General features: G+C 43.5%; 1 protein-coding gene across 1 annotated transcript in view; it reads left to right on the top strand.

Moving 5' to 3' along the window:
- The first annotated feature begins 7222 nt into the window (after window positions 1–7222).
- The window catches only part of NIPAL2 (NIPA like domain containing 2), a 47688-nt gene continuing 41398 nt past the window's right edge, over window positions 7223–13512 (top strand). The window contains exons 1-2 of the mRNA XM_048508013.1: window positions 7223–7460; window positions 12889–12957. Of these exons, the coding sequence (XP_048363970.1) occupies window positions 7368–7460; window positions 12889–12957 (162 nt within the window). The 5' untranslated portion in view covers window positions 7223–7367. The remainder of the gene's footprint in view (window positions 7461–12888; window positions 12958–13512) is intronic.

Here is a 13512-nt window from a genome sequence, read left to right on the forward strand (position 1 = left end):
CTGGAATTTTATATGAAATGGTGGGTTTGATCTTTGACCTCTGTTTACTATAATACTGATTTCCCACTAATTTGATAGCAGAGGTCCCTACTGGTATAGGGGTCTACTGTAAACAAGCTGCTCACTTTACATAGCTATGTTTGGTTCCTAAGTGAAGAAGTATGCATAGTGTATACTTTGGATACTGTAGTCTAGTACAAGAAAAATAAAAACCACATAATAACTGCTCTGCTTTGCAGGTAACATACACATTTAGAAAAATATGCCGTATGCCTGTTTGGTAGGAAAAGATACTTTCTGCAAAGGGCAGTCCTAAACAGACTTATATTCTTGTAAGCTCTTTGATTTCAATGGATTTAGAAGGGTACAATTCAGTTTAGGACTGCACTGGTAGCTACTTGCGTGATAGTGCAAGAATGTTATCCTGGGACTAAACCCCATTGACTATAATGGGTCTTACTTCCCAGGAATCCAATTTAGAATTGATTCCTAGATATGCTATTGTTGTATATTGTATGTGATTTCAAACAAGAATAACCTCCATTGTTCTGCTAAAGTAAATAGACTTTAAATAGCAGGGGAAGAATATAAGAATGTCAATTGTGTCATTACACCAATTGGGTATCTTGGTCAGCATCCACTTTGCAAGAATGATCAATATCAGAAAATGTTTTGGGAGTTTGTTTTTTGCAAAAAGGCATGCACATTTTAAACATTTAAATAATATTGTTATTAAGTATACTCCTTTTCTTTGTCACAGTTAACACTATTTTTGGATTCTTTGTTCTTTAACAGGCAAGGTTCAGTTTAGATCTTTGTTAATGAGAATTCAGTTACACATCTGTAAAAAGAAACAGAGCAGCTGTAGCAGTTCAGAAGGGCTTTTTGCCTCTCTCTGGCTGATTCCGCATGGGCCAAAAACAGCAGTGTGAAAACTGTGTAAAAGGGTTTTAAATGGTGTAAAAGGGTGCAAAAGGGTTTATACTGTTTTCACACCGTTTTCACACTGCTGTTTTTGGCCCATGCGGAATCAGCCTCTGTTCTTTGCTTCCTGTTGATCATTTATGTTCATCCTGAGCATCAAACTGGAACTCTTGGCTTTTGAAATATTAAGCTAACTCCACACTGTGCCATGGAGAGGAGAGGACATGACTCTGAAGATGCCAGCCACAGATGTCAGCAAAAAGGCAGGAGCTAAAACTACCAGATCACAACCACACAGCCCAGAAAACCCACAACAGTCAGCTGATTCTGGCCGGGAAACCTTCAACAATACATTCAACTAATACTTGTCAAAAGCAAGTTTTTGAACCTTGTTGTTCCAATACTCTTCCAGCATATAACAATTGATACCTGCATACTATGAAAATTACAGCTTTTTTAAATAGTGGAGGCAAAACCAGTTTGAAGGCTATACCCAAAAGTGGCCATTTGTGGATCTTTATCATTCTGGGAGTCAGTAACAAGCGTTACTCCAAAGGGATCTATCTTGGGCTCAATGCTATTCAAAATCAGCTGTAATACTTAATAAGGTGGCAGTAAACTGAGCAAAGGAGTGGATTATTATAAAAACTGGGCACTAGAGTAAAACATTACAGAGAACTGGGCTGAAATTCACTTCCGTAGTCATACAAACTCCCAAAGACACGGCACACTATGGCCGTTTCCGCATGGGCAATTAATGGAGGCCTGGAGACGACAAAAACGCCGTCTCCAGGCCGCCATTCGCACGAGCATGCAGCTGCATACGCAGCAGCGCCCGCCCTCCCGCCGCTCCTCGCCCGTTCGCTATGGCCAGGGAGTTTCCCCAGAGCTTGGGCGCTCTTTTTTTTGGGGAAATGCCTGTTTCTCGAAGCCGCTGCCGAGCTTGACGCAGCGTTTTCCGTCACGCATTCCCCACCCGGCACTTACCTTGTCCCTCGGGCCTCCGAAGCGTACGCCCGAGGCCTGGGGACCGCCTTACCCTGTGCTGCTGGAGCGAAGCGCGCCGAGACCAGGGGGCGTGTCCCCGAAACCTCAGCGACGTGCCGGAGGCCCGAACAGTTCGTACCAGTCGGCCGGGCGCCGGCGCTCCACGAGCTGGCTGCCCGGCTGTTTCCAGGACCGTCCATGCGGACGGTCCCAGCGTTGTCGGGTCGGCGTCAGAAATTTAAGCTTGCCGACCGGCGGCACCGCTTCCTCGCCTTGACGTATGAAAACGGCCTATGTGAGTTATCTCAAAACTATCTCCAAAACTAACACAAAAAAAGGAACATTCAGTTTAAGCACAATTTCAAAGCTATCTGTATTTAAACTGCAATTTACATAGCTGAGTAACAGACAGAAAAAGAGCTGCAGCATACTGTTTATTTATCAGAAAAATAGATCAGAGTCTCTCAGGTACTTGTACTATTTGACTCAAGAAAAAAACTGGAATTTCAAGTTGGACAACATTAACATAAACCACACAAATAGGCAGTTTTTTGTTTCTGAATCTTCTGGAAGAACTCTTTTTTTTTTTTGGTTAAAAAAAAACTAGACCTGATAAAAACTCAGTGCAATGCTGTATTAATAATGTTATCAGTCAATGGGTCTGCAGACATCAGAATTCCTTTGCATTTCTTTTGTGCATTCAGGATTAGAAGAGAAATAGACAGAAATCTTAGACATGACCGAGCAGCTTAAAAACCAGTCATTTCAATGGGATGGAAGCAACCTATGTCCAAAGTAGCTACGTAATTTTTTGGGAAGAAGCTTTTCATCTTAACTTTCATGGGCATTTCACCTATGCTTAACATGAAAACAAATCTTCCATATGAATGTACAGAGGGAACAAAGTTTCATGCATCCTACTGTTACCGCTGCTGCTCGGGTAACAATAAGTGATTTCAGCTCAGCAACTTAATGAGGCGCAGGAAGCCGATGGTCTTCAAAGCAAAAGGATTTTATTCGGAGATGGTGGTCACAGCTCAGGCAGGAGAATCGCGCTCTTGCAACCCAGTGCAAGAACTTTTATTCCCAAATTTCAAAGGGGGAAAGGGGGAGGTAGAAAGGGGAGGTGAGGGGGCAAGTCCCTCACCAAACACCAATAAGAAAACAACAATACAAAACAAGATACAATTACAACTTTGAATTGGATCACGAAATCCCACTGTCAAGCGTAGTCCCGCGAGATCTCGCAATGGTGCTGAAAGGAAAGCCGATAAGGTCCATTCAGGAAATCCAGGTGGGCTCGCTACCGCACCCAGCTATCTTCTTTATCAGATGGCTGTTTCCTTCAGTAATACCCTGAGGCTCCCGCGCCTCACCTCTGCAACAAAGAAAAGTTCAAACTGTCCAATGGTGGTCCCTGCACGTCTTCCAACAGCTGGAGACCTCTGGGTGCTGCCAACAGATTTGATTTGCAAGTTTTTGCTAAGGAGTCGGCTGGGTGTTGGTCTAAACTGCATTCCAGAGCCAACTTCCTTGTCCCTTAATATCAGCCTCTACAGGCTACTGTTTTTGCTAACAGACACAAATTTCAAAAATAACATTTCTAAACTTAAACATTAGGGAAACTTTAAGGGATAAACACATATACTTATAAGCAAGACTCTCCTGAATTAACAATAACAAAACCTTAAACTAACTGGGGAACCTAGTCAAACTAAAATCCTAAACAGCGGGCACATCATAAATTCAACTAAAGAGGGGCTTTTATTACATCTTGAAAGGGCATAAGCAAGAGGGAAACCATACAACATTGGCATGATTGCACGTTCACGACCTTTGCAAGCCTTATGAAGGCTTCTGAGCCACACAAGTCTCCGCATCCGGGCATGGAGCCAGTGTAGTCATATAACTTGATTCAGGAAAATATTCTGTTTATTTTCCTGGGCGGTAACACTACAATGCAGGTAAATATCTCCTTCACTAAAGCCTTCCCTATTCACTTCAAAGAAGTTTGCAGTTCCTAGCAAATGTCCCTTTGCTGACTTGGAGCTGTTCCCTCAACTGAAATAAATGGGGAAGTACTGACTGGTATAGCAGTTTTTTGTATGCCATGAAATGTGTTGGATCAGGCCTATAATTCCTGCCACAGAGCTTAATTCCTATTCTGTGGAAAAATAAAATGCTATGTTGCCTATAGTGAATCTATGTAACATTTGAGTAAAAGAGGAAATGTACTGTCAAAGGATTTCATGACCAGAATCACTAGGGTGTTGTGGGTTTCCTCGGTTGTATGGCCGTGTTCCAGTAGTATTTTCTCCTGACGTTTCGCCTGCATCTTTGGCTGGTTGCTAGCCACAGATGCAGGTGGATCGTCAGGAGAAAATACTACTGGAACACAGCCATACAACCCAGAAAACCCACAACATCCAAAAGAGGAAATCTTTTGATCATTTTGATGTACTAGTGAAGGGCCCATCAACAGTTTGGGCTAAATTTATTTGATTCCATGAAAGAAATGACTCCCATTGACTTCTGGAGAAATTAAAGGGACTGTAAACACTGATGTCAATGAACAGTCCAGGGTTGAATAGATCAAAATGTGCCCTCACTGGAGTTACCAGTGTCTGTGGTAAAAGCTGCTGTGAAAGCTGCATGATGTCTGTGGTAATAGCTGCTGTGAAGCTGCATGATGAAAACTGTTGTGAAAGGTTGTCATATCACAGAATTCAAGTTTCTCCAGCAGAAGTGAATGATGTCAAGTGATCAATATAACAGAAAGTAAAGGGGTGGCGATAGAAAACACGATTGAAATGACATCAAAAGCCACCTTCCTCCCCAGACTCCTATTTAATTGGCATTTTTCTTCTACTATAACAGTCGTCCAGATAGCTGTATCCATTAATTCTATCTTTAGAAACTGATAGATGTTATATGTTTAAATGGGAGAAGAAATGAAGAGCAGGATTTCTATTTTAGTAACAGCACAACCGTTGTCTTCCTATGAAAGAGCAACCTCTCTGTTAGACCAGGAACCTGTTTCCAGCAGTGGTTAGCCAGGGGTCCCCTGAGATGTTCAGAAGGAGGGAGGGATGGAAGTAGCCATTTCTTATTATCTGTTCCTGATACAGCCCTGATATTATTCGCTACCGTCCCATCTTCCAATGCAATGATTTCTAATTCTTTTTTAAAAGCTGTTATTGCATTTAAATCCTGCCCTTCCTTGAAAGACCTCATGGCATCAAGCATCTCCCAACAACCTTGTGAAGTAGGCTCAGAGAGAGAACTGACTGGACAAAGGCGATCCAGTGAACTTCATGGCTGACTGGGAAATTCGAACCCTGGCTCTTCCCAGCCAGAGTCTGACTAACTGTTGCACCACACTGGCTAAATTAGCAACTGGCATCTTGTGGCATGTTTGAAAGGGGGAAAACACACTTTGTTTTACTTGCTCCCTTCTGTTCTTTTCTTCTGTTTCAATTCTAATTACTCTTATAAATATTCCTCAATTGTGATATGTATTTTTATTGCCAGCAAAGCCATGAGTCTTTCTCACAGTAAATAAGCCGAAATGTATTAGAAGGGCATGGTTGTTATTATTATGGCTGCATGGCATGTGTTTCTGGGAGTCGTGTCCAACAATAACAAGCCAACCTGGAGAATACAAGGGAGTGACTGCCGGCTGCCAACCTCATTAGACAATCAAAGAGTTCTGCCTGACAATATGGTCTCCTCCTGTGCCAGTGGAGGGAAATGGGAACGGGTCTCATGCTCTGCAGTCACAGAAGGCTTGCAGGTGGGCAGTGTTAAGCATTAGAGGCCAAAGGGGTGGTGGTGGGAATTGGCATTTCTTCCTGCCGTTTCATCCCCCCTTCAGACAAAACTGCTTTCAAATCATAAGTACCATTCTAAATATAGGCCAAGCTCCAAGTCTGCAGTCCTGTGTGTGTTTTCATTAAGATGCAGCCACCCTCTTCTGTGACGTTCCCCAAAACACTGTGCCAAAACATTGACCAAACACTGAGCAATTGTGGACATGACTGACAAGCTGGACAGTGAAAATGAAGAAAACTTGTACCAACAGGCTACAATGATGACTTCTGAAACCTGTTGGTACAAGTTTTCTTCATTTTCACTTTGGTGTGTACCTTCCCCTTTTGCTTAGCATGACAAGCTGGACAGGCACTACAAAGGCAAGAGGTTTCCCCATTGCCACATTTTTCTATTGTGTCCGACATACAGCACCCAGATCTCGCCCAGTGGCAAGAACTGCACGCTCCTGAGGTAAAGGCACCTGAGATAAAGGCACACAGGCGTCCATATCAGATATGGAATGGGAGGGAAAGCAAACTGCTGTGGTTGGTAGTGAGTACCAGTAATACAAGTGGTTGCGGAGGCATCTCTCACCTTCAAGTCACTGGCAAGCAGTGCAAGCTACTTTCATCCCTGGACAGAGACATCCCCACACCCCTTTTGTGTCACACCCCAAAGGGTACTAGTAAGAAAGGGGAAGGGGTTAGTAGAACATTTGCTTGGCCTGCAGAAGGCTCTAGGTTCAATTCCAACCATCTCCAGTTGAAGTGATGATAAGTCCCTTGTCTGAAACCTCCCAGAGCTCTTTCCAGTCTGAGTAGAGTAGACAATACTGGCTTTCACGGCTGTGAAATTCTTCGACAATAGTGGCTTTGATGGATGAAGGAATTCTGTACCAGGAAGCTTCAAGCTGGCAAAACCGGTACCTTCCATCTTTTGTTTTGAGCCCGGTGAGGAATTTACTCTCATTTTGACATGTGTGTAGATTTCAAGGTGGCAAGATGAGAAGGTGCTGTTTGACAACGGGTGCCCCTGCCTGCAGTGACCTACCTGTCCCTGGGGCAATGGACAGGTAAGGCTCGCACCGTCGGGCCGATTTTGCCCACCTGTACATGGACCATATGCTGGAATCCAGGGATCTCGATACTACCTGAAGGAGTCCTGCGTGCGCTCAGCTCAGCGGCCACCCTTCAGAGAGCATGCTCGGAGACGGAGCAAGGTGTGCCCTTTTGCATTGACGATACTCCGCCGTTTCTCCCTTTCTAACAAGCGATTGTGGATTGGGTTGCAGGAAGCGGCAGCTCCAAGGGCTGTTAGTCAGCCGCAAAGCGAGCCAGCCACACATTCCTCCTCCTCAGGGTTAGCCCCGGCCCTCTGCACACACCCCTTCCAAACCCCTCGGGGCACCTGCCCGGCCTTCCGTCCGCAGCCAGGAGCAGCCAGTCCAAACAGCCCTCCTCCTCCCCCTGCTCAAACAACTCCAGACCAGGAAGTGGAAATAGGCAGGCTTGCGAGCCGGGGTTGCTCTCCTCGGTTGCTGCGGGCAGGGTTGCTTGCAGGAGGGCTCTCTCGGGGTGGAGCTGAAGACCCCTCCCCCGGGGTCAAGGCGAGGGCGAGGGGGGAGGCTGCAGGGAGACGCCTGGATTATGGGGAAGCTGCAGTCAATCCCAAACGCCACCTCCAGGTGGAAAGAGCCCAGCAGTGGGTTTCTTTCCAGTGGATGGTACCACGCGAATCAGGTAAGGAGATGACCGGCCCTTGGCCAATATTGACTTGGGAAGGCCCTTTTGGTTTCAGTGGTGCTGGCTTTGGGAGCAAAGAAGGGGGCAGCTAAAATGAAAGGGTGCCTAGCTCTAACTTCACAGCCCATATTCATTCTCTGTTTCTCAAATGGGCATGTTAGCAGCTGTCCCTCTCCCTTTAAACACTCCCTTCTGTCACTCCATAATCCTACATAAACACTTCCTTTCTTACCCTTTCTACTCTCAACTTTTTAACGCTTAGCAGGGATCTATGAAAATATCCGAGCAGATCACCTGAAGAACTTCACACAAGGAGAGATGTGGTCAGGGTTGGGTTGCCAAATAGCTATTTATTTTCAGTGATCAGCTTGTGGTGGTGGACTGAGATCGCTCTTGGGCATCTGGCTCTCCATAACTGCTAAAGGCCTCAGGAGCCTGAGCTTTTTGCTTCCTGGGTACGGCGGATGAGTTTGTAACCGCTTGTATGGAGAAACTCAGGCACAAACCCACCTCACCCCCCCCCTAATTTGGCAGAGATCATCACATTGACCGGTGAATTATTAAAAAGTAAAACCAGAGGTCCATTTTGCATTATCTGAAGCAGTTACTTGCAGCTACCACACAATGGGATTCATAGGCAATGCTATTTTTGGAGGAGTTCCTTATCTAATCAATTCAGGCAGTATGAACTAACAGCAAAAAATTCTCCTTCTCCTTCTGTCCAAGGCAGAAGTGGTTTTGCTACTAACTTGACATTTGGTGGGGAGCTACAGTAAGTAAAAGAAATGCATTGTATGGTAATCCTTCTCTTCCTACTGTTGAATGACAGACCATGCATTAGAGAGGAAATGGGATTGACAGCAGCCTCATGCCTGCATACAGGAATACATGGACTGCATTATACTGACTCAGACCATTGGTTTATCAAGGCCAGCCCTGCCTACTTAGACTGGCAGCTGAGTTGCAGACAGAGGTCTTTCACATCACCTAGCTCCTGATTTCCTCCCTCTTTTAAATTGGAAGTGCCGAGGATTGAACTTGGAACCTTCTGCTTCTGAGGAGATCCTGTACCACTGATTCCTACTAACTCCAGTTAATTCTGCCAACTGCTACCTAAGATTAATGTCAGCAGAATGTAGATAAACAGCAGAGGCCATAGCTAACTTTACTGAACAGTAAGAACAGAGCTGAGTTCTTCCTGATGGCTGCCTCTCAGCCTTGAAATTTCCGTCAGAATTTATTTGTTTATGAAAACATTTGTATTTTGCCTTTCCTTGTGGTTGAGGCGGCTTAGAATAATAGTTAAAACATATTCAGTAAACACTAAATATACAACAGTAAGACTGCTGATCTCTCCCCCATTCGCCATCAACAGACACCCACCATTTAAACCCCCTCAAAAGCCCTGGCAAACAGCCAGGCCTTGCAGCACTTCCTGAAGATCTCCAGAAGGTGGGCTTCCTCATCTCTTCAAGGAGCCAATTCCACAGGGATGGAGGCATGATAGACAAGGCCTGGACTCTGGTTGATGCCAGATGGATCACCTGTAGTAGTAGAATAGGCAACAAATGACCATAGTAGGTATACAGGGACATATGGAAGGAGATGGTCCTTCAAAAATCTGAGCTTTGGCATTTTGCAGAGGCAACTTATGACTTCTTTGTTGTCAAGAGTTGCTTTGAAGGACTTGGGTTTCCACAAATATGGGGTGATTTTGTTTATTTACTAAATTTCTGTACCTTTTTCAAAAGAGAAAAAAAATTCAAAGCTGTGAATATTAAAATATCAAAACAGTACAAAAATAATAAAATTAAACTAAAACACATGTGGATAAAACCCAAATGATCAATAACAGCAAAGACAAAAACAGCAAGTACTTTAATCTATTTAATCTTGAACAGATTTTAATTTTAATCTAAACAAATATTCAGTACCAAGTTCAGAAAAAAGTTAAGCATATTTAGATCATTCTGATTTCAGCGGAAAGACATGCTTCACTCTCTCCCACTGAAAGCTAGGAAGTATAGATACGCTTAATTTTGTTGGATCATACTTTTCCTATTTAATATTTCAAGCAGGCATTTCATCTTGGTTTCATCAATTTTTTCCCCTTGTTTTATTGTTGCGTATTTCATATGCCATTACTTACCTCAGTCCCTTGGCATAGGCTGCGGTATACACTGAAATAATTGTTGCGATGGCCTGGAAACAGAATTGGGTGACTGTTGTATTGCCAGAGGACCCAGTCAGCTAATTCATATCACAGAAATACCTTGGTATTTCTGCTTGTCATTAACAGAAAGAAGAAACAATCCCACTTTAATGAAACTCTCATATGCTTTATTTTTAAAAAAAATCTTGTGAAAGCTTAATTGCAAAGTGTGTTATTTATATATTCATTCAAAACATTTATGCCCCACTGTTCTGTTGTAACAGACCCTCAAGGTGGTTCTTAGATCTTACATTATGTTATACTTTGTATCATGCATGTATGCAGAGGCAGACAATGGCAAACCACCTCTGGTTGCCTTTTGCCTTGAAAATCCTGGCCCCTTCCACACATGCAGAATAATGCGCTTTCAATCCACTTTCACAATCATTTGAAAGTGGATTTTGCTATTCCGCACAGTAAAATCCAGCTGCAAAGTGCATTGAAAGTGCATTATTCTGTATGTGCGGAAGGGTCCTCTTGGGGCTCCCTGTAAGCCATCTGTGACTTGATGACATCAAGACACCATCATTAAATTTCCATTTGCTATGTTTCTCAAAGATGCTGCTTCTGTTTACATGGGTTTTTCAGGTGTCTCACTCTTTTGCATGGATGAAAATAGCAGCTATGAACTCCTCCCAGGCACATTGGGTTGGATGCTTCCTTTTTTAAATGCAGGGTTCTATCTCTGCCACCACTGAACAACACAGAGTTAAAAAGTACAGCCTGAGGATTGGGAAGCGTGGGTTGAGAACTATTTTCATAGTTAACACAGTTACATAAAACTCCTACCCTGGGAATATAAAAAGGATCCAATCGTCATTTGAATTGATCTAAAACTTTAAGACAGCTGAATTTCTGGCTGTTATAAAGATCTTAGTGGCTTGCTGCATCCTTGATGTTCACCTACAAGATAACCTGCATTCAGCAGAAGTGAAGGGACGCCTCCAGTAATGTAATACCCATGTTGGCCTCAATTCATTTTTTCCCTTTTAAATGAAACTCTGGATTTCAACTGATCTTCTGCTCCTGAAATGTAGCTAAAAACCAAGGAAATGTGACAGAACACAGATATTTGGCACAGAACCAGATACTTTCTCTAGGGAAGCAAACATACACGGTTATGCTTAATCCCATTTCTGTCTGTAGGAATAAGTATGCATAACAGGATTTAAAGGCCATTGGGTGCAGCCCAGCAATAGTTCTTTGAGGCCCAGCTGTGGCACTTTAGCACATGATCAGAGCAGAAGGCAGTCCCACAAAGAAAGGCCGGTACTTCCTCCTTCGCCCCTTCTGCAGGTCATCATTATGACAAGCCAATCTCTTGACAGGCTGTACAGCCTTGTCCCAGATTTATGAACCAATGGCACCATTGTTGGCTGAAGCACTCAGTCGTAGTGGTGGAAACTGCTGTCAAGTTGTAGCCAACTTATAGCAACCCCATAGGGTTTTCAAGGCAAGAAATGAACCAGGTGGTTTGCCACAATACCTGTATGTTTCATTAAAATGTACTGAAATGGCACATACCATCTTCAGATTTAGAGTAAACTGATTGGTCCCTGTAGTGCCCAGTTTGCCAGTTACGTTCCTTTTTGCAAGCTCTCATCTCTGTGCCCCTACCTGTAGAGGTGAGGTAGGCAGTGATCAGATGCAGGGCTTTTTTTGGTGGTAGCACCTCACCTTTGAAATGCCCTCCCCCTCATGGCTCACCTGGCATCTAACTTTCCTTTAGACATCCGGTCAAAACATTTCTCTTTACCTAAACTTATAAACTCAAGTATTCCATCTTTTTCAGACTGTTTCATCAATATTATTTTAGACTGTTGTGATTGTTTGTTGCATTTTTTAAATGCTCTGGCTTGTTTTGATTGACTTGGCTTGCTGGGTTTGTTTTATCACTTTAGTTGTGAGCTGCTTCAAGCAGACCTCGAGAGGTGAAATACACCTTTTCTAAATAAATGATGAATGCCTCCTCTCCATCAAGTTTCCACAGGTTGGATGTGTATCTCTTGGCCAGAGGTGGTCTTAGTAATTCTGGTACAAAAGTCCAGGATGAGGCCCCAGAATCATTGCCATCGCAGTCATCAGAGCCATTCAAGGCTCTGACCCTCGCCCTGTGCAAGGCTGGCAGGAGCTGCCATGCCACCAGAAGCCACCCACATAGGGCAGGTAGAAGCAACAACAGGAGCCTGTTCTTCTTTGCTCGACCATGGGAGGCCTGGGGCCCAGGGAAGCTGCCCCCATTGCCCATTGACCTCCCATGCCCTTGACTGTACCCTGATTCTCATTTCCTAGTGTCCTTCCTCCCCCCACCCCCCCGTCTTTCCTCCAGTTGTCCCTTCCCTTAACCATCCAGTAATTTCTCAGTGTTTTGAACTGGGCAGAGAAACTGAGATCTGAGATTCTTTGCAAGCAGTTTGCAAAGGGATTGTGAAAACCAATGGTTGCTTAATGGAAAATTATTCTTTAGAAAGATGCTGTTCAACGGCAGAAGAGCATTCTGTTCTCAAAATGCTTTACAACTGAACCCAAAGCAAGTGGTAAAGACTTCTCAGCTTTGAAATACCACAGTAGAGTGGATTGAGAAAGTGATATAAACTGTAGTGCTGGAATATAGTTACATCTGGGTTGACTGGATATTTTGATAACACCAATACTTCTGACATTTTTAGAGATCACTGTAAGGTTACTCTTGGCTGGCTCTGACATGTTTTGATTTTACCCAAATGTACTGCATTCAGGTTAAATTAACTCCTTGTGATGGTTCCCATGCATTCTAATAGTGGTTTAATGTTGCTACTAGCCCATATAGTATAAAAGGGAGAACACTGTTTCATTCTTTGAAAAAGAATTCACACACATCAATTGTTATGTTAATTTAAATACCTTCCTTGGAGGCTATAATAAAAACTGCCTACTAAAGAAGAGAAAGGGGGAAATTATACAGTGGAGAGGATCTTACTTAGTATGATGGAATAACTTAAATTATTGCAGACTGCCCAGGTATGTAAGTATATGGTGGTCATTATTTGTCAAGTTATTTAAGCAATTATCATCCTTATCGGTGTACGTACTCAGGCACGCATTAAGTAATGAAAAAAATAATTTCCTTCCCATTCTGGAGATTTCTTTAAAAAATGGTGTAAATAAAGGAAGGTGTATGAATATTTACCTGCTGTTCTGCAAGTAGTACCTCTAACTGCTTTGTTTTCACAGTCTTTGCTCTTAGGCATCGCGTTGGCCATTGCAGGAAACTTTCTCATTAGCGTCTCCTTGAATCTGCAGGTATGAAAATCTCTATCATAGGCTGCATTGAGAATTAAGTAACCAAACTAGCCAGACCATGGTTAATGTTTTTTTACAGTGTGTTGATATACCACAATATTTATTTGTCTGATTTCCTTACGTCTTCAGGGAATTCAGAATGCCATATGGGGTTTTCCCTTCTATGGTTGCCAACTCTGGGTTAGGAAATTACTGGAGATTTTGTGGGTGGGGCTAGGGGAGGGTGGGATTTGGAAAGGTGAGGTCTTTAGTGAGGTGTAATGCCATAGAGTCCACCCTTCAAAGTAGCCATTTTCTCCATGGGAATGGGGATTTCTGCAGTCTGGAGGAAAAATGTGACCGACTCAAGGTCATTCAGTGAGCATGGTGACAAGACGTGGAGCTGGACCATGGTCTCCCCAACCTCCATTGTAAACACATTGCAGCACTGGCTTTCCACACAATTAGGATTTGTCCCACAGAAAACAGCTTTTGAATGTAAACAGCAACAATGTGGAATGACAGCTCATAGGTGTGGTTTTTGGAGCTTAGCTGTGGGAACTGAACATGTGAAGT

This window comes from Sphaerodactylus townsendi, linkage group LG09 (genome assembly GCF_021028975.2).
Source record: "Sphaerodactylus townsendi isolate TG3544 linkage group LG09, MPM_Stown_v2.3, whole genome shotgun sequence".
Taxonomy (NCBI): domain Eukaryota; kingdom Metazoa; phylum Chordata; class Lepidosauria; order Squamata; family Sphaerodactylidae; genus Sphaerodactylus; species Sphaerodactylus townsendi.